The 27103-nt window shown below is 37.1% G+C and overlaps 1 protein-coding gene across 3 annotated transcripts in view; it reads right to left on the bottom strand.

The window, feature by feature from the left end:
• Bicc1 (BicC family RNA binding protein 1) overlaps positions 1-27103 on the bottom strand; it is a 229202-nt gene that overhangs the window by 136830 nt on the left and 65269 nt on the right. For all 3 annotated transcript variants that reach the window (XM_090346365.1, XM_090346366.1, XM_090346367.1), the window contains exon 2: positions 15279-15325. In XM_090346365.1, coding sequence (XP_090202491.1) covers positions 15279-15325 — 47 coding nt within the window. The remainder of the gene's footprint in view (positions 1-15278; positions 15326-27103) is intronic.

Below are 27103 nucleotides of genomic sequence, written 5' to 3'. Positions count from 1 at the left end.
TCACCATTTTCAGCTCTCCTGTTTACCTCAACTTCAAAGCCAACACATTAGCTAAAACTATATTTAATGTCTTCTGGAAGATGGTTCTCCTGCTAGAATCTACCAGCTAAATCATCTTGGGTGCCTTTGTCCTATGATAAATTCGGTGGCCATTCTTGATTCTTTTATGTTGTTCCTCTCCCCTACACCATATCCTATGCAGATTCTTCATTCCCAGTTCTCAACATGAATTTCTTTATCTTCTTGTCTGTTTACAATGTTCCCAAGTCTTCACCTCACTAGTCCTAGTTAAGTATCTTCCCTGGGCTACTCATTACTCTCTATTCCATTAGGCATGTGCCATCTTCTCCGTTACTCCTCTGCTGATCTGGACAAAATACCTGCACTCACAGCCAGCAACCTGAGGGGACAAGGACAAGCTTATCATTTCAGAGTTTCAACATGGTGTTTGGGGAAAGCTTTCAAAAGGACAATGCACAGTCCCCAGTCTCTATGCCAATGGCTTACAGAAGCTGAGTTAAGAAAGACATCTTAAAGACTTTTATCTCATCTGAAGAACTGTGAAGCCATGATCTAAAAGTGAACCACATGCCCAGAAGGATGATAATGCCTATCAGAACCAAAATCACAAGTTCTTGTGAATGAGCTATAAAATCTACTCTGAGCCTCGGAGTTACTGGCAGTTCCTGAAACAAAAAGTTGCTTGGATTTCCTTTACTTCCACGCTGCCAAGCAAAATAGAAATATTTTTTGCATCCAAAGTGAAGTGCAGTTTGCCCTAATCATTCTCATCCAGCCTTACCATATCTATCAGTCTTTGTGTATGCCTCATTTCACAGTATTTCAAAAACAATCAACTATATCCAATTACATGAGAATTGACTGACCATCAATATCTTAGAAAAAAGAAAAAAGTCTCTAATGGGGAGAAAACATTTAAAATGTTTCAGTAATTAATATGTATCTATGATATACAAACCCTTAACCTAATTTTGATTATGTTCTAAAAACTGTCAGTGATTGTATATAGAGATTCCCTTCTTGAACACTCATTTGTTAAACATGTCATTTGAAATATGATGTAAAAATCAATGTTAATAAATTCTTTAATAAAAAATGTTTCAGTAATAAACTCATAAAAAACAACTAGCATATTAAAGGTATCAAGCATTTTTGCTGAGGCAAACTTAATAGACAGTATGTGGCAGCATTTCTCAAACATCTACACACTGGTTTTTGTTTCATATAATTCTTTTTCAAGTAGTGTTGAACTCATGTTTCACAATTTTCCCTCTTGGAAATCATGAAATATTTAGTTCTTGAAGGATGAAGCTGTAAAGTAAATCTGTAATTCACAAATGTACAAGAAGGAAATAATATAATAAAACTATATAATTTCTTTAATTGTATCAGCACTAGAAATCAATATGAACATATTTTTTTCTGTATTTATCCATACCTCATTATCAGTGGTTCCCAACCTTTCTGAAGATTAAATTCTGAAGAAAAAAATTTTAGGCATTACTTCCAGAGCACGTAAGTCTGAATCTTTGGTTCATGCACCAATAGTTTCAACTTCCTCATACAAACATACATAGGTTAAGAACATTGCTCTGAGTTTTCTTGCCAGTCCTGAGACTGAACTCTGGACCTGGGAACTGTCTCTGAGTTCTCTTCCTTAAAGCTATCACTCTACCACTTGAGACATAGTGCCACTTCCAGCTTTTTCTGAGTAATTTATTGGAAATAGAGTTTCATGGACTTTTCTTCCCAGGCTGGCTTTGAACCACAATCCTCAGATCTCAGCTTCCTGAGTAGCTAGGATTACAAAAGCATGAGCCACCAGCACTGAAACTGGAGTTTATTTTTGCTAAAATGGCTAGTGGTAAAACTGAACAAAAAGAGAAGATAAAATAAATCTCAGTTTAAAATTAAGTAGAAAACTTGGCCCTGAAAAATTAATGCATGGCTCTATTCATTTTGCATATGATACTGTAGACTAGCTGCTCAGAGCCTATGTTTCTCTGTATTTGTTTATCATTATATTGGTGGTTTGGTGCTAATACTAGATTATGCTAAGTTTATAACCAATGATTCTTCAAGGGACACTTTAATTTTAACCAAATAGAACCAAATTTGCTATCATTTGCCAAATTAAATCATTCGTATCCATTTCTCAGAAGTTTCAGTTTGATTTCCATAAAACACATCCAGAAATAAACTTTCATAAAAGCCAAAACTTTCAACATTTTTCCCGGAAAGTACATTTCTTAAAACTGCATGGTGTAGAAAGTTCAGTACTTAGTTAAATGATGGGAACTGTTTTACAACTATCATTCTGGACTTGGCAATGTGCTGTCCAAAATACAATAACTGAATGACACTAGTGAAAAACCCATGTTCTAAAGCCTGGTCAGAAGTTAATCTCCCTTTATCATCTAGGTAATACCTTTATCATCTAGGTAAGTAATAGAAATACATTGCTCAACCCAGCAGCACAAGAGAATGTCTTAGCTGTGACACAGTAGTAAAGTGCTTCACTACCATGTCTGAGGCCCTGGGTTCTATCCCCACCACTGCAAGAAAATGTTTGATCAGGCTCAATGTGATCTGGCACTTTCCCAGGTTTTAAATCCCCTAACTTCTTTTTCAGGATAAATCTTCTTAAATTTTCATTTTAAAATGTTATTTTTATAAACATACACATATGCACCTATGCAAGTGCACACACACACACACACACACACACACACACACACACACACACACTCCAGGTTTCCTGACCCTCAAATATAGGTCTCTTTACCTGTCACTCTCCTCTGCAAAGACATTCCTTTCTTCCTGCAGGAAATATCTTTCCACCTGGCCTCCTTAAAGACATTCAGGGTAGGGCGTCCATGTCTGGAACATCTTAGCCTATTCTAAACCCTTCTTGCTTCAGAGGAACTCTTTCACAAAACCTTCCCTCATCCTACTAAACATACTAATTACATTTCTTTTAAAACCCATCTCTGCAAATGGTATTCCAATGCACTCTTTTCTGGGAAGCCTTAAGTCCTCAGTGTAGAGAAAACCCACTCGGCATTTTCTCTATCATAAACACCAGTGACACAGGTGCACTTAGAAGGTCCTGCTCCTTCATACAGTGACCCAGCTCCACATTCCAGTAGCAACAGGGCCACCTTTTGCTGTCTAGGATCCTATACTTGACACATTATCTTGCTGTCACCCTTCCCTATAATCATCTTGTCCCTACAGATTGCAGTTCTTTGAAGGTCAAGTGTACCTCTTCTCTCTTATTTCTCCCAGGAAGAGAAGAAAGCAGGAATTTGTGGATTATCAGATGATGGGGAAGCAGGTCATACTGTTGATGGGCAATGAGAATAATGACCAAGTGATACTGGAGTAAGAAGTTCATATCCATATCCCCATGAAGCACTGAAAAACACCACTTTCTTAATTTTGCTAATACAGCTCTCTCAACAATACTGGATAAGGCCACGTAAAGCAAAATCTCCAAACAGAGGGATGAGAAGAATAAGTCACAAACTTCTCAAACAGCATCTCCTACTGACTTATGAATCCACATCATTTTCTGCACATGGGGATGGGGCCATACAGATAACAAGAAGAATTTGTAATTGAGAAAACAAATCCAAACTAATTTAAGTCAAAGTTTTATCTTTCACAAAGAATTGAGGGTTCCAGTAATTCCAGAGTAAGCAGGCAGTCAAGGATGAAACTTTTCTCTTTTGCTTTTGAAAAAAAAAACTGACAGCTGCTTAATTCAAGAAAGAATCCCAAGGAAGAAACAAAAGCTTCTCTAATTGGGCCTATGCTTGCTTTTGTGAAACTCTAAATCCCCTCATTTGCCGAACTATCAACAGTTGACAAATAAGCAACAAAATAAATAACTGGCTGATCATCAGGAGTGACAAAATTAACCAAGGCAAAGTAGGGAAAAGTCATATGCTCATAGACAATACTGATTTCCTTTGGTAGAAAAACAAAGAAATGAAAAAAGGAATGAAAGCTATTTTTCCACTGTTTACAAAATTCCAAAAGACCACTCTTGTCAGGAAGGGATTTATTTCCAAAAAAGTAAAAAACAAAAAAAAATTTAAACTCTAACAGAGCTAGCTTAAGACAAGCCACAACTGCTAAACACACAAAATGAGAGAGTAATGTTCAGGATATTTAATAATTCAACTCAAAGATCAAGTTTCTTCATGAAGCAAGAGTAACAAAGTATTCTCCTTATATTAGTAAAAAAAAAAAACAGAAAACAGTTTTATGCTATACTGACTTCACTGCAAGTGGACCAGATACAAACTTTCACACACCCCCTCCCCCCAAAAAATATATATATCAGGACTATGTTTGTCTATATATATATATATGTGTATATATACACATATATATATCATTTAGGGGAGATATCTTATATCCACTTTATGATGATTATTCACCTTGAAAGATATAACTTCATCCTCAGTAGGTCAAGGCATTTAGACTGCTTGAGCTCCAAGTTTAGGACCAGACTGGGCAACAAAGCAAGGCATGAATCTCAAAAATTAAGTTATACTAAATGTGTAATTTAAGGTACAGCTTACACTATTCAACAATGTTACACATTTTTTCAAAATATGGAATTGTTCTTTCCTCAATATATGTAAACATTTATGCAATTATTCAAATCTCTAGGTACCATTTATATATTTCCAACTGCTTCTGATTTAGGCCTCACAGAGGTTCCAACTACATCCATGGGAAAAGACTCCAGCCAATCAGAACTTAAGAGGTCTCACAAACTGCCGGTTTCTCTTAATCTGCTTCTCTGTCTTTCACCCACATTCTCCTCTGTAAATGAGTTCCTGTGCCTAATGGCACAGCTTTCACATGATGATGCTCCATCCTACCTCACAGCCTCTCCCCCTGCCATTCAGGCCAGGGTTTTAGTTCCTTCATCTACCAGAGACACCTAACTCAGCTGAATCTCCTATGCCTATCACATAGGTCATGGCCACTGGTGACGGAAGGTTCCCTGCCTGGCTCTGGTGCTCAGCATCAACTGTGACCAGAAGACCCGAAAGCAAAATCCTCTTCCATCAGTGAAGGAGGAAATGCAATGATAGGCTACAGAAAACACAGTGTACATAAATGGAAAAGGGTTATTCAGAGGCAAGAGCAAAAGTAAGAATTAACAGAAGTACAAATCTGTTTTGTCTAAACAAAAATCATCTTTAAAAAAAAGACTTAAAGGGGCCTGGAGTTTGGCCTAGTGGTAGAGTGCTTACCTAGCATGCACGAAGACCTGGGTTCGATTCCTCGGTACCACATACAGAGCAAAAAGCCAGAAGTGGTGCTGTGGCTCAAGTGGTAGAGCCCTAGCCTTGAGAAAATCCAGGGACAGTGCTTAGGCTATGAGCCCAAGCCCAGGAATGGCAAAAAAAAAGACTTAAAAATGAAAAAACATGAAATGACAGCAAATCATTATGGAAGTCTCCTATACAGAATAAAAATATAATATAAATATCAGAGTTGTGAATATTATAATGACAGTGATTAGTATGATTTTAAAATCTGACTTCAAAGCTAACAGACAAGATTGAAACCATCCTACTAATTTTACTGTATTAATCTGCCTCCAGCCTTCTGGTAGCCTCTCTAATACACCATTATGTCTCTAATGCAGAAACCTGGCCAGAAGAAATTGGAACTTTCAATAGAACTCTTCTCACTGCAGAAGCAAAATCTACAAATGCAGGTGTCACTGCTGATTTAAAGAAAAGCATTTCTTTTTTCTGAACAACAGGAACACATAAAATCAGCAAATTCACTGTTCAAGTTCCTGTTACCACCAACTAACTATTTAGGAGAGACAATGATGCATTCATCTGCTGACTGCATGGATCTTCTGTGAAACCATTTTGAATCAACAAAGCTTAAACTTTTTTACTGCCATCTGAGGCAGACAAAAAGGTACCATACCAATTTGATTATTTGATAGGTTGTTAACTCAGTGGTTGAGTCATTTTTCCCTAGATGACCTACAGAGTCCAAAGTAAAGAAAGAAAATGAAACAGAAGTTTTGAACATTAAATCAATGTCCACACTAGGAGAATTCTTCAAGAGTGATGCTTTCCACACTTACATATCCAGGCTACCACCACAACCAAATGGAATCCAAGCTAAATCCAAGCTCAACTCTGGTTCAGCTACTTAAAAGAGTTTGAGCATGTCAATGGTTTCCCTCATTTGTCATAATTAGTATAAACCTTGGACTTTCCTAGCAGAGGTTTACAATAGGGCAAAACCTAGATATATATAAGGCCATATAGGATAAGGCTAAATGAAAGGACCTCCAAGATAGAGAAACAAACACCATATAATGTGTAGTTATTGTTCTTAATGGGCTATGTTATTTCTCGTCTCTTTTGTTGTCCCTTAGTTATCTCATATTGTCACAGTATCTTACCTTGTTATCTGGTATATTGTATATATATTTATTTGTTTATTTGAAATAGGATAGGGAAGGGGGAAAAACAAGATGAGGGGAGGGGTGGGGGAGGGAAATGGGGACAAAAACATGAGAAAGGGTATCAATGTGTGTGAAGTAATGTACCTTCTATCTGGTGAATATAAAGTAACCCTTCTATTAATTACAATAAAAAGAATATTAAAAAAAGAGTTTGAGTATGTGAGCTGTATCAATGGAGGCCTTCACCAGCTAGGATGAAATCAGAAAGTAGCTGCATACCATGCTATATACTAAAAGGCCACTGGGGTAAAGAATAACAAGATATGTCCATTCTTCACATCTAGGGCCAAGCTGGTGCCAGAAGGTTATATGATCTTTAGGCAGTTCTGGATCACATCTTTATTGTGAATGTCATAGCATCACTATAACTATCCTGGTTAGACACTCTGTCCACATGCATTAGCACAGTTCAAATAGGGCAATGATTTTGTCACTGAAAGTCAACAGAATGGTAAGAAGTCTGGGAACTCAAATAAGAAAGGAAGTATTTTTAGTATGAAGAAAAAAAAGTCTTCAGAAATTTTACATTTTTGTTAGATAGATAACAAAAGTAAATGGAAGGAGAAAATTTCCAAATCTTAGCAATGCACTAAAAATGATCTACTTGGTAAATATCTGAGACTGATTTAATCTTTATTATTGTTATAGTAATAAAAAAGGTAGTTTAATAATTGGTCAGAATCTGACTCCTCGGACTTTTTTTTAAAAGTAGCCCATTAATTAAAAACAATTAATGAATTTATGGGCAATCTCAACTCATTTGTTATCATCTGCTACTATCTACAAGAAGATAGTTGTAGATAATCCAAATAGTAAAAGTAATAGAGGCTCACAGTATTGTCGGAAAGCAGAATGAAAATTAAGTGTGATGACTCACACCTGCAGGACTGTTTGTTTGGTGAACTGAGGATTGCTTGAGTCCAGCCTAAGCACTACAATGAGACTCTTATCTCAACAACAATGACAAAACTTACAAAATTAAAAGCCCATCATAACCTCACAACTGAGGGAGCCGCTTTTAACAATTTGTACATATGTCAACAACAAAATCTGTACCAAGATATTTATATGCTTTCATTATGGACTGTTGTGTATATACAGAAAGAACTGAACAAATCTTTAAATATTTACCCTCAGAGGCATGGCTTTTAATGCCTGTACAGTTAGTAATCCAATGTATGATATTTAAATCATTATATTTTGAGCACATAGGTTCTCAAATTATTGCCACGTTAATACTTAGATTACCTTAATTTTTGTAATGTTGATATAATAGATATCTTTACACACTGATCTTCAAATACATCTGTGATATGTTCTATGTATATTCTAAGACTAAATTTATTCTATCCCTAACATATAAAAACAATTTGTATCACATGACAAGAAAACACATAACTGAATATATACATAATACTGGACTATGGGAGCAAATGTAAAGATCCTGGGGTTAAAAATGATCAAATTTAGTTGGACACCATTAGTTTATACCTATAATGCTAGCTACTCTCAAAGCTGAGATCTGAGAATCACAGATCAAAAAAGTCTGTGAGACTCTTACCTTCTTTAAACTACTCAGAAAAACCCAAAAGCAGTGCTAGAGCACTTGCCTTGAGCACAAAGAAGTTCAGGGACAGCACCCAGGCTCTGAGTTCAAACCCAAGGACCAGCACACGCACACACACACACACACACACACACACACACACACACACGTGCACGCACATATCCACAAACTCATCAAATTTAATCTCTCATTAAGTTATTAATGCCACTAGCTTCAAAACTATTTCTGACCTACACAAGAATGTTTAAATTGGCAAATTATCGGTTTTTCATCGTAACTTCAGTTTTCATCAATATGGAAGCAGTTTGGGGATTTTATAATCAACCATAAATACAGAAGCAAACTTATGTTCAAGGGCAGTGCTGACAATAGCAATGTTAAAGAAGACATTTAATCCACTGGTAGAAAGCATTTTACACGGTTATAGACCTCTAAAAACTAACATCCATAAGTACCTTCACATAGCTTCTCCACAGTAACTTAACTGCAAGTCAGTAATCCACTCCTATATTATAATGCTTCTAAAACCATTTTTTATAAAGTTAATTTGATTTTCTATTTAATCCAATGCTGTTGGTTTGGATTCATGAAGTGAAATTATTGCTATCAATAATGACTAACAATGTGAGATGTTGATTTAAACTTATTATTATTCACTTTAAATCTTACTGGCACTTAAGATTCTAACCAGTATAACATAAAGACTTTAAAATTCTCTCAACTTAAAAAATAAAGTAAGAAGACTCTCAATAATGTTTCCTTTTTCATGGCTCTAGATAAAAAACTAAAACCAGAAATGGAATATTTTCATAAAGTTGTCCTATGTAATATCTGCCGTGAAATAAAAGCTGAGAACACACTCCAAGCGGGGGCCTCTTCAACTTGCTGGGAGAACAGCAAGTTCTCAACACCTAGGCTTCAACACCTAGGTGTCTCCTGTGTTCTAACACATGAACACAGAACTCCAAAGAGAAGAATTAAAAGTGAATATTGTCCTTTTCTTAATCTTTGCTTACTAAACTTTATCTAATAAATTGGATGAACAGCACCAGTGTATCATCAGGGACAAAATTAAGATTAAACCTTATCCATAACAGCTTTATAGAAAATGATCAGACAACCTCGGTGGTGAGAGATTCCTTTATTCCAAGCCTTATGAACACCAGGGATCTCTACAGAGACAGTTAAGTAGGCACGCAGCCCCTGTTTGCATGTTAGCTGTCAGACCTAAGTGTCCATTAGTAATAACAGCTGTTGGTGAAACCATCTTTGGGACCAACATTGTAACAATGAAGATCTTTCTTAACAAATCTTTCAAGCCACTGCAACATCAAATACTCTCTGCTGTGTATCCTTTTATAAACATAAACTGCAAACCAGTATAATGTACTACTGAATGAAACAGATACAAACATTAAAGCTTTCCAAATACCCTATTTTTATTTAAATCCACTTTGATTTCTTTTATGTTAAACATATAGATTCAGTGTTAGACAAGGTACATTCATGGGCTATAGTTAACTTTTATTGTAATTTTAAATACTTTAACTTTTTAATTTACTTTTAAATTTTAATATACATTTATTGTCAACTATGGGGCTCAAACTGACAGCCTAGGCACTATCCCTGATCTCTTTCACTCGAGGCTAGAACTCTATCATTTTGAGTCATATGGGTATTTCTGATTTTGGTGTGGTTAATTGGAGACAAGAGGCTCACAAAGATTTTTCTGCCTGGGCTGGCAAAAAAAACGGTGATCCTCAGATGTCAGCCTCCTGAGTATCTAGGATTATAGGAATGAGACACTGGTGTCTAGCTAATCTATTTTTATATATAATTTTATTTTCATTATTAAGTCATTGCACAGTGGGGTTACCATTTCAAAAGTCAGGTAATGAGTATATTTCTTTTGTGAAAAATCTCACCCACTCCTTCACGTTTTCCCAGTTTTTCCCTCTCATCCCTGTCCACAAGTTACATAATTCATTTTTCACATAATGTATGTATTGAATAACATGACTTCCTTTGTTCGCTCTTCCTCATTCTTTCTGCTCTACCACCAAAAAGACAAAGGAAAGAAGGGGGAAAAGGCAAAACCACATGACACTATCAACAAAAAGAAAAAAAGAAATATGTTTCCATTTCTGAAAATCATTTCAATAAATAATATTTTAAATGTTCAGAGGAGTTACATCTTCGGGTTCCTCCCTTGAGGGTATCTCCCTTTAGTCTGACTGTGAATGCCTGGAGTCCTGTATAAGTTATCATGTCCATTTGCATTTTTAGATCTAGCTAATAGAATCTATTTTAAATAATTAACCAAAAAAGTACTATTACTAAAGGAATATGATTCACTCAATACAAAATAATGGCAGGTGGGGAAAAACACAAGTAATTTTATATTCTCTACTTTCCCGCCAATGAAAAGATTCAAGTTGACTCCATCGAATAGCACCTTACATGCTCATTTCAAGACACAGGGGCAACCAAATTTCTCTAATAGCAACTTTCCCCAGAAGTCAACATTTGTTACTTTCCAGTTTCAAAATCCATAATGTAATCTATTTGCCTAAAAAGCATGAGTTTATGGGTGATAGGCATATATCTCATAAGCCATCGAACAGTATTTCATGATGTCACTTGGTTATACTGTTGGCCTTTTAACAAAGCATAATTTTGTAGGTCACTTTTCCAATGAAACATCCAGTAAACATTGAATATAAAATGTCCTTTTGTTTAAAATATATGATGTGTACTTCGGGGGGGAATGCTATGCACAGTCCAATGCTGAAGAAAACCTGGCATTTATCCATGATGATGCTGACTGGATTTTGTCTTCTTCAGCCACAGGGACAACTGAACCTTAAAACATTTTGCTTTGGTGAGTCATACTTATAATAAAATCACTGTATCCATCCCCACCTTATGTACTGTAACACATTTTCCTCTCCAAGATCTGAACATAATCATTTTCACAAGAGGAAAGAAAATAAAAGAAGTGATTAAAAGGAAACAGAACAGACAGTGAGTAAACCATGAAAAACTGCCCCCCTCCAAAAAAAAAAAAGATCCCGGAAGATCATTTCCATGTGTTTCAGTTTTGTAGAGCTGCCATTAGAAGGAGACAGAGAATGAAAGAGTACACTGATAAAGTGGATCTATTTCATCCTTTTTTAAACATGGAGCCAAAGTATGAAAGTACAATCACTGAAGAACTTCGTTGCTGTAACGCGCACATACAGACACACACACACACACACACACACACACACACACACACACACACACAGAGTCACATGGGATTTGAACTATTTCTCTAAAACTTCAGGTTGAAGTGAGCCCCACCAGAATCACAAAATATGCCTGCATTTTGACATATGTTCATTGTAAATACCTAATGTAAGGCTACACTAGAGCAGAGTGGCCCCTAATGCCCTGTGGCTGGTATCTGTGAAAAAGGAGGGTGTTTGGACACAGATACACAGACAGGAAAAATAACCTAGGAGGATAAGGCAGAGATCTGGCCAGTACTTCTATAAGCCAAAGACTATCAAAACACCAAAGATGATTAGCATGTTGTCAAGAAGGAAGGCACAGAAGAGATTCTCACAGTCCTCACAGGGAACCCAACCTTGCTGGCACCTTCATCTTGGCCTTCTAGGCTGCAATGGGGGGACAGTGCATTGTTCATGGTTTAGCTACACAGTTTGTGATGTGATTCCCCTAATAAACTAATATAAAGAAATTCAAAGTCAGGCCGAGAGTGTGGGCCAGTGGTAGAGTAGGCATGCTTAGCATTCTTGAAGCCCTGGGTTCAATTTCTCAGTACCACATACACAGAAAAGGCCAGAAGTAGTGATGTAGCTCAAGTGATAAGAGTGTGCACCTTGAGAAAGCCCAAGGACAACCCCCAGGCCCTGAATTCAAGCCCCAGGACTGGCAAACAAACAAAGAAAAGTTTCAAAGTATGCCACATAAAGATAATACACCTCAACTATTTCCTTCCTAGAAGATAGTGGCTTTTGGTGGAAAGTGGTTATGAAATCCAATTCTTTTCTCTAAATCAGTCTCTCCCTCCTTCCCTCTACTCACTGTCCCTTACTTACCTAAGTTTTCTTTTACAGAATGTGAGGATAACTGATATACTTCTCACCAGGCCTGTACTTGAAGAACCCAGTATGCCTCTCCTCAATACTCTCATCCTCTTTCCCACTAGCTCATATTTGGTAATGAGTAGCTTCTACCATGGAGATAGGGTACATGCCTTAAGAAACAAGCTGGACCTGTCATGAAAGAATCCTGGATCCTTCTAGCAGGTAGCAAGGAACAGAGCTACCACTAAGCAGGAATACTTTCTCCATAATGTCATAAGCCAGTTAAATAAAAGACTATTCTTTAAGCTACTCTACTGTTGGATTTCTCTGAAATAATAGCTTATTTAGCCTTTTGCCCTCAGATACTGTCAAAGCAATAAAGTATTTCAAACACTTGCAGCAAAAGCACAGGAAGAATAATACATATCCGGCAAAAGTTAACTGATTATAAAATAATTTTATTGTAAAGAAGGAACAGTTGCTACCACAGCTTAAAAAGGTAAGACAGTGAATTTGACAGTTTTACACTGTGAACTTCAAATTTAAACTCCATGGAAATCTACCAGTTCTTATCCTGAATATTTAAATTTTGTATTTTCTAACTTTAAAATTTTAATGAGAGTTACTTAAATTGAACTTAGCATAATTTAATTATCATAATCATATTGATGCAACTTTTACATATGTGTATAAGTACAAAACACAAAGTAGCATATACATGCCTTATATGATAAAGCTGTATCCATAATCTTAATAATCACCTTAGGGAAGGATCCTTTCAGATTTGGAAAATGCTTACAAAAATAAAAATGCACTTTAACTTGGAACTCAACTACATGGAAGTATTTACACACACACACACACACACACACACACCGACACAACACAGGCATACATGCACTCATGCACCCTGTGATAGTAGGGATTGAAACCAGGGCCTCTCAAGCCAATCCCCAATCCCAGACAAGTCATAATTTTTTTTTTGCTATTCCTTGGGCTTGAACTCAGGGCCTGGGCACTATCTTTGGACACTAGCTCAAGGCCAGTACTCTGCCACTTGCACCGCCACAGTACCACTTCCAGCCTTTTCTGAGTATGTGATACTGAGGAATCGAACCCAGGTCTTCATACATGCTAGTCGAGCACGCTACCACTAGGCAATTCTCCTGGCCCAAGTTATAATTTTTGTCTGGCATATTCACCCAAGAATCAGAACCCCCGCAAAAAAATTCCAATAATAAGCACACAGGTTCTTCACGGGCACATTACCAAAGAGGAGAATCCATTTCTTCAAAGACTGAGCAACAGTATGGCCTCGAGGCTTCTCAAATGTTTCTCAAAATGTGAGACATTTTAAGGGAATATACAACATTCCCTTAAAGATGAGAATTCTTGGAAGACAGTTCCACATTTCTCCATGTCTTCAATCTACCATAGAAAAACCACGCTATCTACATCCCTCCGGTGAAAACACTGGGTATTATTACTCTGCTGGAACTTTTGTTAAGTTTTTTGTTCCAGGAGGAGTATGCAAAGATGCCCCCCACCTATCAAGAAGAAACTTCCTGTTGCACCAAAGAAGATAATGAGGAGATAAGAATTACTGTCACTCACATACTCAGAGAGTTTATTAACCTGCAAGCAGGGATGGAATCTACATTTCCAGCTCAGGGCTGGTTGGATACACATGTGTTTCTAGATTCCAACATGTGTTTTCACTTAAACCACTGGAATGTATACATGGCTCCACAAAGGGTGATAAATATTAGCAAATCTTCTAAAAATGAAACTGCTTTATTACCAAATATACTAAGTTTGGGTGCAGCTTTTAAATTGTCTGAAATACTTATAGCAAGGCAGTCTGCTTTTTACATTAAACTAAGAGTTAAAGAACAATGAAGGAAAACTATTCTGCAGAGAGCAAACTACCTATACCATCACAGTCAATCAGATGCAAATCTGTGATTTCACTATTGTTTCCCACTTCTCTTTGTCTTATCTTTGTTGGCAAGCCTGTTCCAACTTGGGTAAAAGTTGGATACCAATGCCCAATAATGCCATATACAGGGCATCAACCATAGTACTTGAACTACATGCCCCTAAAATAATGATAGAAAGCCGGTAGTCTGGCACATTCTATTTGGCCAGCAAAACATTGTTCAAATTTATAAAAAGTTTAAATTCCTTTAGGAAAGATTTCCCCATACAAGGAAGGCTCTTTACCACCAAGATGGCAGACCTCGCACAGGACAAGAAATGAACCCGACCTGTCATGCACCAGCCGGATGTCTAAAGTATACTGTCACATGAATTCATTCACATCAGAACCTCTGTGCATCCTGTTTATTTGCCTAGAATGTCCTTTCAGCTCATCCAACCCTATTTCTTTATATGCTTCACTTCTACTTTTCTGAAAACATCAAGAAGCCCTTGCCAACCTCACACACAAGGGCTGCTTATCCCTCTACAGTCCCAGCCTCTTCTGCTCTCTTCTGTGACTGTATCACCAGACATCACACATTATTTTAGGACAGGAAATTGTTCTGGCTCTTTTTGTCTCCCCAGTATGTAGTCCATACCAAGTGTTTCATGGTGAAGAATTGACTACATACCAGCTCTGACACTGTTTGCTTTTAATAGTGTTGGTAAGAAAATGCAGATGATCAATGTATTTTAAAAAAAGAGAGATAAAGCAGTTCCTGCTTACAGGAACTAAAAAGCTGTGAGGGATCCTTTCCATTACCCAGGTCAAACATGTTTGGGGAAGGAAGAGAAATCAAGAGTAGAAAAGGCACATTATCAGGACAACCCTGTGTGGGTTTTAGTTCAAAAAAAAAATCTACCTTTCAGTTCAACCGCCTTCTTGCTTTCAACCCTTCGTTAGGTTTGCCCAGAAGCAGTCTAGCTGGAAAGGCCAAATCCCATACCCCATGCCTCCCCTCCATGCTCACAGTTTCCAGCTAAATGACTGAAACTCATCCTTGATGTGGAAAGGGAGCACTCAGGGGCATCCAGGTTATCTGGGGAGGGTGTATGCCTCCATCTATCTCCAAGACAAGAGTAAAGAGCAACTTACCTTTTGGAAAAAATCTTCCCCACTTCTTCCTTTTCCTTCAGCTGCAGCTGTAAACAAAAATGCACAGAGTTAAAAATCCTTTCTTTTTTTTTAATCCACATGTCCAATAAAACTCTTGAGCCTCGACTCAAAAAATACAAAGGTAGGGGGCCGGGAGTTTGGCCTAGTGGTTAAAGTGCTTGCCTAGCTTGCATGAAGACTCGGGTTCGATTCCTCGGTACCACATATAGAAAAAAGCTGGAAGTGGTGCTGAGGCTCAAGTGGTAGAGCTCCAGCCTTGAGAAAGTCCAAGGACAGTGCTCATGCCCTGAGCTCAAGCCCAGGACTGGCAAAAAAAGAAATACAAAGGTAAAAATGATGTCATCCCTGCAATCCCACAACTCAGTGCACTTCACCGGGTATTGGTTCCCATCAGTAGTACACATCCTTAAAGACTCTGAAAGAGTCTGAAATGTCCTCTCACAGGGAAGGAGTTCTCTAAATAGATGCAATGGTCAAAGAATGGACTACAGAGCTCCATGAACTTCCTAGGCAGAACAGATCCTGGGCACAAGGCTGCCTTGCCAAGAGGAGGCTCACCCAATATCCCCTATTTCCAAGGTTGAGGGTCATACTATAATGACTACATAATCTACTCAGATTTCACTTGGCAGAGGTTTATATTGTAATCTAGTCCATTCATATGTGCATAGAGAAAGACAAAAGCAACAAATTCGTAAGAATGGTGAAGGACACAGCGAATAGCAAACTCATGTGAGATTATTTAAAAGGTTACTCTATTCAAACATCATTTTTATAGCTAAATGATACCTGATTATTATAAATGCCTTCTTCAAAGGTTGGTCTACTATATATAAGATAGATGATCTCTCCTTTTCCTCACAGGAAAATTTGACAGTATCATGACACAATGACATTCTATTGCAAGAACTTCCTTTGGAATATGTATTTTGCTCGTGACACATTCTTTATGTCACAACTTCCATCAAAACTTGAACAAAACACCAGTGAATGATCCTTTCAATTTCAGGATGCATAAGAAGGGAGAAATTTCTTTAGTTGAACTAAAACCATAATTAACTACATTCTAGGGTAAAAAAAAGAAAACACCTGAAATCCATTCTTTTAGACATCCTTTAATCTGTAGGAAGAGCTAGGAGACAAAAGTGGAATCTGCACTGGTAACAAAAATCTTGATTTATTTTTAATCCCAAGTATTTATGCATAGTTTCCCCTTCCCCAATCTTTAAAGGTTCTAGTCTAAGAATTCTCAGTGGAAGCCTGAAACCAAACCCTATACCTACTTCCACCCTACCCATACATACCTATGACAAAGCTTCACTTACAGTAAGAGATCAAGAATAACAATACCATACTATAATTATATTAATTATGAATTTGTTGGTTCTTATTATATAAACTTATTAGTATAATATTTATACTATAATAAGTGTTGTTACAGGGAATATCATCTCTATCCAAGGTTCTTGTTGTACCACATCTGTCCTTGTGATGGTCTGAGATGATATAGCACCTCTGTGGCAGACAGGATATACTGACGTGAGTGACGTACACACACCCTGTGCTGTAACATTAGGTTGCTCCATGCTCCATAAGGGTTGAAGAATACAAGCTCGGTGAAGGAGTGACAATTGATTTGGTCATTAAGACAGCTATTGAGTGACTAATTGGTGGGTAGTATGTACACTGTGAATACACTAGTCGAACACTGGAGTCCTGTCCCAACAAGAATAAAGTGGAGGGGCCGGGAGTTTGGCCTAGTGGTTAAAGTGCTTGCCTAGCATGCATGAAGACCCGGGTTCGATTCCTCGGTACCACATACATAGAAAAAAGCCGGAAGTGGTGCTGAGGCTCAAGTGGTAGAGCTCTAGCCTTGAGAAAGTCCAAGGACAGTGCTCAGGCCCTGAGCTCAAGCCCAGGACTGGCAAAAAAAAAAAAAAAGAATAAAGTGGAATAGTGTTATATTTCATTGCATTACTCAGACTGGCAAGCAGTTTCACATTTGAAATCACCTACTTCTGAAAGTTTCTATTATAAATGTTTATCTTTTTAAGAAAAAAACATTTTATTAGCATATTCTCATGGTACAGAGAGGTTTCACTGTGACAGGTCTATATACATTTACAATGGTATTTAATATTTTCAGGCCCCAGTTGATCTTAAATGATGAAACCACAGTATAAAGAGTGACTACTCTGTGTGTGTGTGTGTGTGTGTGTGTGTGTGTGTGTGTGTGTGTGTGTGTGTGTGTGTGTAAGTCCTATTAGGTCTATTTTCCAAGATCCTCAATCCTCTAGTTCCTAAGTTCTTGGTTAGATCATTGCTTCAGATGCCAGGTATAACTGGTTAGACCCAGTCATTGCAATTCAAAAAAAAAAATCCCTTCTTCCTGGCTTGCCCAATCCCTTGAAAGAGCTTGACTCCAAGAGGAAAAGCTGTCAAACCAAACAGAAAACAATCAGAGAAAGTAACAAGAGAAGCCAAGATACCTCTCTTCCCCTAAATAGGGATCTTTCTGCACCCAAATCTGAGATTCTTCTTCTAATTCTCAAATGTACTGTACATTCCTCAGTTTGCAAATATAAATTCTTCCAAGTGGGGGTTATGAGATCATACCATATCTTTTACAACATAAACTTGGACATTTTAAGTATTAATTTAAAGATCCAGTAATTAAAGAAGAGAGTGCTCACTGTTTCAATCCATACATATTTGGGCTCTGAGCAGTGAATAGTAATAAACAAGTTCCATCTTTCATTTAACATAAAGTCCTGATTGACTGGCATCGTATTCGAACTCATCTCAATGAGGGAGATAAAGCTGATACTAAAAGTGACTTTTACTGTCAACTTTCCAAAAGAGTTGTAAGCATATCCAAATTAAATTGCTGATACATTTAAGTTAGCTATTCTTATTCTCCACAAAGCACTAAGAAAGCTAGTAATTTTACTCTAAATCAACAGGAAAGTTAAACAGCCACTGTCAGACCTGAAGAATAAGGGTTTTCTAGGGAGACCAATGAGGGGAGAAATATGAAGCATGACAATATCTTAACCCAAATCATTTCTTTTTCATTATGTTTGGACAGCAAAATATTGGATGCAAAATAAGTCAAACTCCATACATCATGCCATACCTCTGTCACTGAAATCTGATTGGATTCTGTAGCAAAATATCCTATTGAGACTTGCCATATGCTAGGTCTCTCCAGATCTTTATTATTCCACAGTAACAAGAATATACTTGATATGTGGCAAGGGTTTTTTTTTTTGCTTTATCTATACTTACAATAGGACTTCTGCCAGTGTCCCAAAGTATATTCACTTAAATATAAAAAGCCTTGGGTTAGTCCTGCCAATGAAAGTAACTGTCTTTATTTTCATGAGAGAGACCTGCAAGAATAAATTACTTCTTTAATACTACTGAAATATAGCTGGCCAAATCTCCAGGTAAAGCATTTCATGTTTTAAGCTGAATAATTCATTTTTATGTTTATTATAACTTCTCTAATGCCTGGCCATATTTTATTTCATAGTTTTGCTTCACTAGAAATATAGGATGGCCAACCTTACTGCCAATAAAAATGGCAAAAGTTGAAACAGGTGAAAAAATTACAGTCAACCTCAGCTCCCCTTTGGGGGAGAACTATTGGGCTTTGAATTAAAAATCAGGGGAAAGAAGCTGGAAGTTTGGTCTAGTGGTAGAGTGCTTGCCTAGTATGCACAAAGACCCAGGTTCAAATCCTCAGTACCACATACATTAAAAAAAAAACAAAGCCAGAAGTGGTGCTGTGGCTCAAAAGGTAGAGCTCTAGCCTTGAGAAAGTCCAAGGACAGTGCTCAGGCCCTGAGTTCAACGCCCAGGACTGGCAAAAAAAAAAAAAAGTTAGGGGGAAGTTTCATTCTAAATTTTTTTTACACACATGGAAACTACTGGTTAAATATACTTTTCAATGTGAGATGTCTTTCAGTTGTAATAGCTGATGCTATATGAATCAAAATGCAGCCAGTCCCAGGTAGCCTAATTCTCCCATAAAACACATTAACCAAAATGTAAAACATTTATTTTTATCAATGTAATCCATATGCTGATATCTCTGAACTATTTGTATGTATAGTAACTGTTTCCAGAAAACTTCCCTGACAACTTGGGCTAGTTCTTCTAAGGGAGAATCAGGAAAAGTTGTACAAAATGCTATTCCATGCACTTGTAGAGAAACTTTCATGTTAGTGAATTATATCGGGCACTTTGGCCTGGAGTGCAAAGTTCCAAGAACTATTCTTTAAAGTTTCTTCCACTTTTCAATTAAATTTGCATTTTGTTTTAAATTCCAGCAGTGGAAGATCCATCTGAACAATGCTTATCACAGAGACTTGACTCTAAGAGCTCACTGTGAACAAATCAAACCCAACTGCCTGAATCAAACCTGGGTCTTCGTGAACGCACTCTACCACTAGGCCCAACTCCAGTCCCTGAAGCTGTTTTTAAAATTAGATTTCCCACCAAATTTGCAAAACAAAATTTTAAAAATTTTTATTATAGTTAATAGAAGGGCTATATTATATTCATCAGATAGAAGGTGCATTATTTAACAATCATTGCTACCCCTTCTCACGTTTTTGTCCCCATTTCCCTCCCCACACCCCCTTCACTCATCTTGTTTTACCCCCTTCCCTATCCTAAACAAAAATTTTTTAAGAAAAGAATTACAGACATTGTGACCTGGATTTGGGGAGGAAGTTTGATTTGTTCTAACAACAGGACTTTGCAGGGTGTAGACTACAGTGCATTTTCTTCATTTGTCAATGATTTGGAGGCAAAAAAAAAAAACTGTCAAGGTTCCATGCTGGACTCTATTTACAACAACAATAACCCTACCATGATAGCAACAAATGATCAAAAACTAGAATTCTTTCTAATCTATGATGTTTGCATTTCAGAAAGTATCTATTGCTGTCAAACATTTTCAAAAATCTGAGACCATGAACATGACCATTACATTAATCACTACTCCTAGCAACAACTTCTATATGAAGATCTTATTCACACTTCTTATTTGTTAGCCTGACAAAGGACTTCCTATGGACTAATGACGCTAACATATAAGAATGGAACTTCAGCATTTTCTACATAAGGAATCCTTAAGCATTATTTAGTAGTTTGAGTATTTATAAAATATGTTTGTTTTTTAAAATTCAACATTAATCGAGTTTTATCAAAAGTTAAACAATGTTGATAGTTTATAATACTTTGACAGAATTATGAATATCACAGCAAGATTACACAAACGTTCCTATAAAATCATGCCATCTAAAACCATAGCACATGCAGCTAGTCTAAGGGTTTAGAATAAGAGTGATATATATTTCTTTAAGACTTAATGGAAAAAGTAAAAATCTTATTGATTTTTTTACTGTATGATGAAAAGATCTTACTTTCATATACTGGGCTAAATGAAGATGCACTATTAAAACTAATGTCACCTGTTTCATTTGCACTCTTCTTCATGCAACAATAAAATTTAAAATTATATTGTGGCTCATATTATATTTCCATTGTACAATGCAGCCATTGGGAACAATAACTTATCCTGCTATTTTCCAAGGAGGATTGAGAAGATTGAAATAGAGAGCGTAGCCATGGGCTATGAGAGACTTGAAAACAAAGAACACTTCCAAATAGTGGGAGTCAGCAACTTGAAATCAAAGCTGCAATCTGTCTTAACCTCCTGAGGACATTTTGAGAAGAAGAAAAAGACTTATTGGTACTTTGGGAGGTGGTGGAAAGGTTAACGAATTAGAGCGGTTTGAATAAAATATGTAAGATTAATAGTCGTTTCCTTAATATCCAGCTTTGGCTCAACTGAAAAACCATGAAACTATTTAAGAGTTTATGTGGATGGCTATTTAATGGAATGAAGTTTATATTTCTTGTGTGTTTGTAATAACATGGCAGTGGCACAAGCCAACTTGTTTTAAATCTGAAACAAATGTGTTCCAGGCATGTTTGAAGTTCAGGTTATATGCAGAAACACAGTCTGCCACAAAATGGGGGGTTGGCACAGGCAAAGAAAAAGACATGCTCAATTTCATATGAATAGTCCTATTCACCTTTCTATGGACACACTCTTATTCTAATGGTTTGTTTATACAAAACTTAGTAAGCAACTGAGGCATACTGAGGACATAAAAGCTGTGAAGTCAAGAAAATTGGGTTCAACTCTAGGTTTGTCACTATCAGCTTCCCTAAAACTGCTTATCCCTGTGAAGTGTGCATAGAATTATCCTACTAGCATTTAATAAATGGAAGACCTAAACCTTAACCTCAAAAATAAACAGCCAAGTGACAAAATTACAAGATTCTAAGATGTTCATTGATAATACACTACAAAAATTCAGATAAAGTAAGATACTGGAGAACTTTGTGCTCATTATTTAATGTGGGACATAGAGGAGCATGGTGGAAGGGAATTCTAGGTAGAGAAAACGCTGGGAGTACTATGTGTGTCTGACTTCACACTTTGATTTCCTTTTTCAAATGCTTCAGCGCACCCAAGCCAGCCTAAGTCCCTAGAAGGAGTCAGGATATGCAAATGGTCAGAGATGAGGAAGTGAATACAAATCACCACTGATGCTTCACCACAGAAAGAACCAGTGCTCAGAGTGTTACGTGGAAATCTGTGTGGTTTGTTTGGTTGGGGTTTCTGTTGTTGTGACAGGGTAGAAACAAAACAGGAGTTGATAATGAAGTATCTAGAGGCTAGAGTATGTTCAAAAAGAGTAATCGTTCAAATATAATACTAGCAGCTATTGATGTAGAATTCCTCTGTCTGGAAGGTACTGCTTCAGTAAAGGATCATCTGCAAAGCACTAGACTGCTTCCCCATATACAGCCAGTGATTCGAACTTACTCAAGAATCAAGCATAGTCAATGCAAGCACAGTTACTACTTAGGGCTAAAATTGGGTCTGGTCTGACCACATGTCCAATTCTAATGTATCATACAGAAATTCAGACCCATAACTACTACAAGCCTTTCCTGTGGGGATTAACACTGTCAAAGATGGAGACCACATCACCATACAAGGCCATTTCTTTGCTAGTGAAGTACACAAGTCAGTAAACTGTACCAAAGAAGAGAGGGTTTTACTATGTATCTCTCCCTCCTTCCCTCCACTACCTCCTTCTCTGAAATATGGAATAGATGAAACAAAATAAGAGAGAGGAGCAAAGGAAATGGACAGAGGAGGAGAAGGAGAGGAAGGGAAGAGGAAAGGAATCCATGGAGAAAGAAAAGATTTTAAAGAAAGATGTGGTAGAAATTTGAAGAGGGGGGGAGGATACAAACGTTTTCTTTTAACTTACTATTATCAAAATGAGGGGGAAAATGTAATGCAATGTCTTCAAAAAATTTAATATAACAAAATACAATTCTATCCAAGAAGTAGATTTTTAAAGAAAATTCTACCTCCTCCACAGTTAGAATGACCATTTTCAAAAAGAAAAAAAAAACTAACAACAAATACTGACCACTGTGGCCAAACGGGAACATTATTACACTATTGTTCGGAATGTATACTTGCTCAGACACTCTGGAAAACAGTATGAAGGTTCCTCAAAAGCCTAAACACAGAGCCTCTCTATGATCCAGAAATTCCATTTCTGGAAATTTATCCAATTGACCACAAACCTAGCTACACAAAGTACCAGCATACCCGTGTTCACTGTAGCATTGCTTAACATAGCCAAGATAAAGAATCAACCTAGATGCCCCTTAGTGGACAAATAAATCAAGAAAATATGGTATATATGGAATTCTATCCACCCAGCAGAAAGAATGATACTGTGTCATTTGTAAGGAAATGGGAAGACTTGAAAAAAAATTACATTGAGTGAAGTTATCCAGATCCAAAGAAACATAGGTTGAACAGTTTCCCTCATGGTGGTTAACTAGAATGTGCCTATAAATCTACAAGTAAAAACAAATAACACTGAGACATGCTAAATTATACAGACCTCCAGACATTCACACAATGAGGCCAAAGGAAGATATGCACAGAGCGGATCACAAATGTGCAACAGGTTTATGATCATGTAAAATAATATGTTACCAAATGAAATCCAAGAAAAGCAAAAAAAATTTTGGTTGCTGTTGTTTCTGTTTTTCTTGTCTTTTCCTTTTGTCTTATTAGTTTACTTGTCTTTGGAAGGGCAAGGGGGGGCACAGAAAAGGTGTAACTAAGAGTGAACAAATACAACTAGTACTCACTAGACACTATGTGGAAAATAACTACACATCTTGTGGGTGGCAACGGGAGAGAAAACCTGGGAATGAGGGAAGGGAACACATGGTTCAAAAAGAATTGTACTTATTACATGATGAATGTAACTGGAAGCCCTGTAACCCCTCTGTATATCACATCTACAATAACAATAAGATACATTAAAAGTCCAAAGGGAATGGGAAAGGTTCAAAAGATGCAAGAAAGTCTGAAGATGATAGCTTTGCGGCCAGCCCCTGAGACAACTGGCTAAAGATAAAGATGACAGACTTCTGTTATTGTCAAGCCAAGATTCCAAAGAAAAATAGTAGCTCCCTAATAATCTGACACTGAGAATGTGGGAAATTGTACTGAGAAGATTGGAGAGCATAGAAAAAATCTGTCATAGGCATATAAAATATTAAATTCCCCCCCCAAGATCAATAAAGCAATTGCAGAGTCCAGATAAAAACAATCCTAATGAAAAAGGAAATGAAACATGTAGTTATTGTTGAATATTTCAAGAAACCGGATGGATGATATAAACCCTGAATATTTACTTAGCAAAATGTGAGGAGAAAAAGGCAAAAAAATACACATTTTCTTCTATAAAAGAGTATAATCAAAAATGTCTAAAGGTAACATTGGAGAAAATAATAAATATAGCTTATGTAGAAAATGGAGGAATAATATGAGAAGATGGAGTCCAAATCACCGATGGTTGTATCTAGGAAGCACAGAGCACAATGTGCAAGAAAGGGGAGAATGATTTCTTTATGAGCCTACTTAGACTGCAACAGTCTTGGATCTATGGTTCCCACGAGGCCACTGTTGAGGAGAATCCACACATGCTCAGGATACTCTGAGTTCAGTGCTGGGATATAGATGCTTCATTCACCAGTCAATTTCCCAACGTCCTCTACACATATAACTCCCTTCAGCAAATTGAAAATTTCCACTTTATGTGTTTTAGGTGCCTTAACTTTTACCTTGTTTCGTTCAAAGCACCATCATCTGATGTGAGGGGAGTACATTTTCATCATGTTATGGGCAGCAGTAGATTTAAATACACAATTTAAATACAACTGACAACACGGGACCGACTGAGCATCAGTAAGTTCTTCATCATTTCATCTTTGTGATATGTGTGTGGAAATTTAAAATGCTTGTTTGTGAAATTTCTTCTATGTTAAATGTGATATACAGAGGGTCACAGTCATGTCAGCCAGATAATGAGTACATTGCTTTTTGAACAATATCATTCCCTCCCTCCTTTTCTCCCTTCGATGTTTCTTCTGCCTATATGATTTATGACTGTGCATGGCCAAAAGCACATAATCAATTCAGGAGAAAAGCAGGTCTACTGTATTTTACTTTTGAAGTACTATCTGATGATTATTTTTCATTTTCTAGCTTATTTTAGCTCAGTACTAATACCACCAAGAATTTTTTAAAAGGCAATTGTAATAATTGAACCTAAGATCATGTTTAAGTCTAAATGCTCACACCAAATTAAAACCATGTTGTGTAAAGTGATAATATTAGAATCTGGAGCCTCTGGGAGGTGACTGGGTCATGAGGGTAGAGTGCTAGTGCTGAGGATTAGTGTTCTTATAAAGGAGAGATCCATTGACTTTTATGAGGCTCTAGCTAGAAGGCACATTCTATAAACAAAAAGGTGGGACCTTATCGGGTACTTTGAGCCTGAACTTCCCTGACTCTTGAATTTGAAGAAATACATTTCTGTTGTTTATACTCTGTGATACTGTTAGGGCATCCCAAATCAAATCAGACACTCTTCCAAAAACATGTTATGAATATAAGGTAGAACAATGCTCAATCCTGTTCTGTAAAGATGAAAGCCATAGCAGACTGTCACTATTATTTTTAAAGATGTGGGTTACAAAGAAGAAGAAAAAAAGATGTAGGGCAGGGAGTTTGGCCTAGTGGTAGAATGCTTGCAAAGCATGCAAGAAGACGTAGGTTTGATTCATCAGTACCACATACATAGAAAATGCCAGAAGTGGTGCTGAGGCTCAAGTGGTAGAGCACTAGCCCTAAGAAAGCCCAAGGGCAGTACTCATGCCCCGAGCTCAGGCCCCAGGACTAGAAAAAAAAAAAAGATGTGGGTTACAGTTGAGTGCTCTAAGTATCCAACAGACTATGAAATAACAAAGAGAAGATGTGAGCTCCTCACTGTTCCCCTCAAAACAGCAGATGTCTCAGGAATCCCTATTGAGCTCTCCCCAGTGACATCAAGGAGATCCTACAGAGGGGTCACAAACTGGAGACATCTTATTACTTTAATATCTTTGTGACAATGCAGAAGCCAACTGGAAATATAAAGGAGAAAAAAGTCAAACATTTGGAAAGCCAATGAGCAGATGATCCTCCCACATTCAAAAACAGATATAAATGTTTGCACAGGCCTACTTAATAATGGTAATGTATTTCATTGCTTCTAAGTCATTACTTAATAAGCACTACACTGCTTATGGATTAAGAGCTAAAACTAGATAAGTAATTCATGAATGAGCACCAAACTGTCAACTTTTCTCTTGTTTCCTTTATGACTTTTGGTTCCCATTCCTAGAAAGAATTATTACGGAAGACCAGATGTTGACTGCAATGAGGATTTCACCTCTGTCAACATACAAACCAGATGTCCTTTGTGTCCACAAAGGTAACTTGTGAACTACCCAATGAATAATTACTCTGTAAGCCTCTTCTATCTCTTTAAGTTGCTCCTGCATTAAACTACATCACAAATTCATTTTTTTATCAATAAACACCCTTCACTTGCTAAAAATGAGTTTGGGCTGCTTAATAGCAACTTCATGACATCCTGAGGCAGAAGAGCTATGAAAAAATCAGAGGCTTGAGCCCCTCCCACACATCCTGCAGAATCATATTTCTGGAAAGCCTTGAATCTCCACTTTACAAACATACCAAGCAATTTTCATGAAAAGTTAAGGCTCGAGTTTTGTGACACCATTGGAATCAACTGATAACCTTGATGCTTTTCTATTTCTAAACTCAGTCATCAGCTTTCTCTAACAGTAACCAGTTACCCACTATCATCTACCGTATATTGTACCTTCACTTACAGAACTACAGAGAAACACAGCTACCTTGAGACAGGTGAAGAGTTTAAAATCTGACAATATAAATTATGCTAACTATTGAGTAATGCCAGTGCTTTGTGTGTTTAACATCATTCATTAATTATTGTAACCTAGGCATGCTGCTTTGTAGAACTAACTAAAAGATGGTAAGGAATAGTCAATGTTTTAATGCTGAAACCATTTCCTGTAACCTCATGCTGTGAGTCATGAGAAGAAGTATTAAATGAAAAGAGAATTTGCAGATGTCTGGGGGTACTGGAGGACTTTCTTCTTCATTTAGGAAGATCAAATCAGTGACCCACAGGTGTTGGAATGACTGCAGTGGCTCCAGTGATAATCCTTTAGAGGAGATGTGGCTTACCATCCCAACAACTCCAGCTTCAGCCTTTGAAACATGTGTTTTCACACAGTCCTATTAG

This window comes from Megascapheus bottae, chromosome 15 (genome assembly GCF_031878675.1).
Source record: "Megascapheus bottae isolate mThoBot1 chromosome 15, mThoBot2.hap1, whole genome shotgun sequence".
NCBI lineage: Eukaryota > Metazoa > Chordata > Mammalia > Rodentia > Geomyidae > Megascapheus > Megascapheus bottae.
This window is presented reverse-complemented; position numbering and strand designations above follow the sequence as displayed.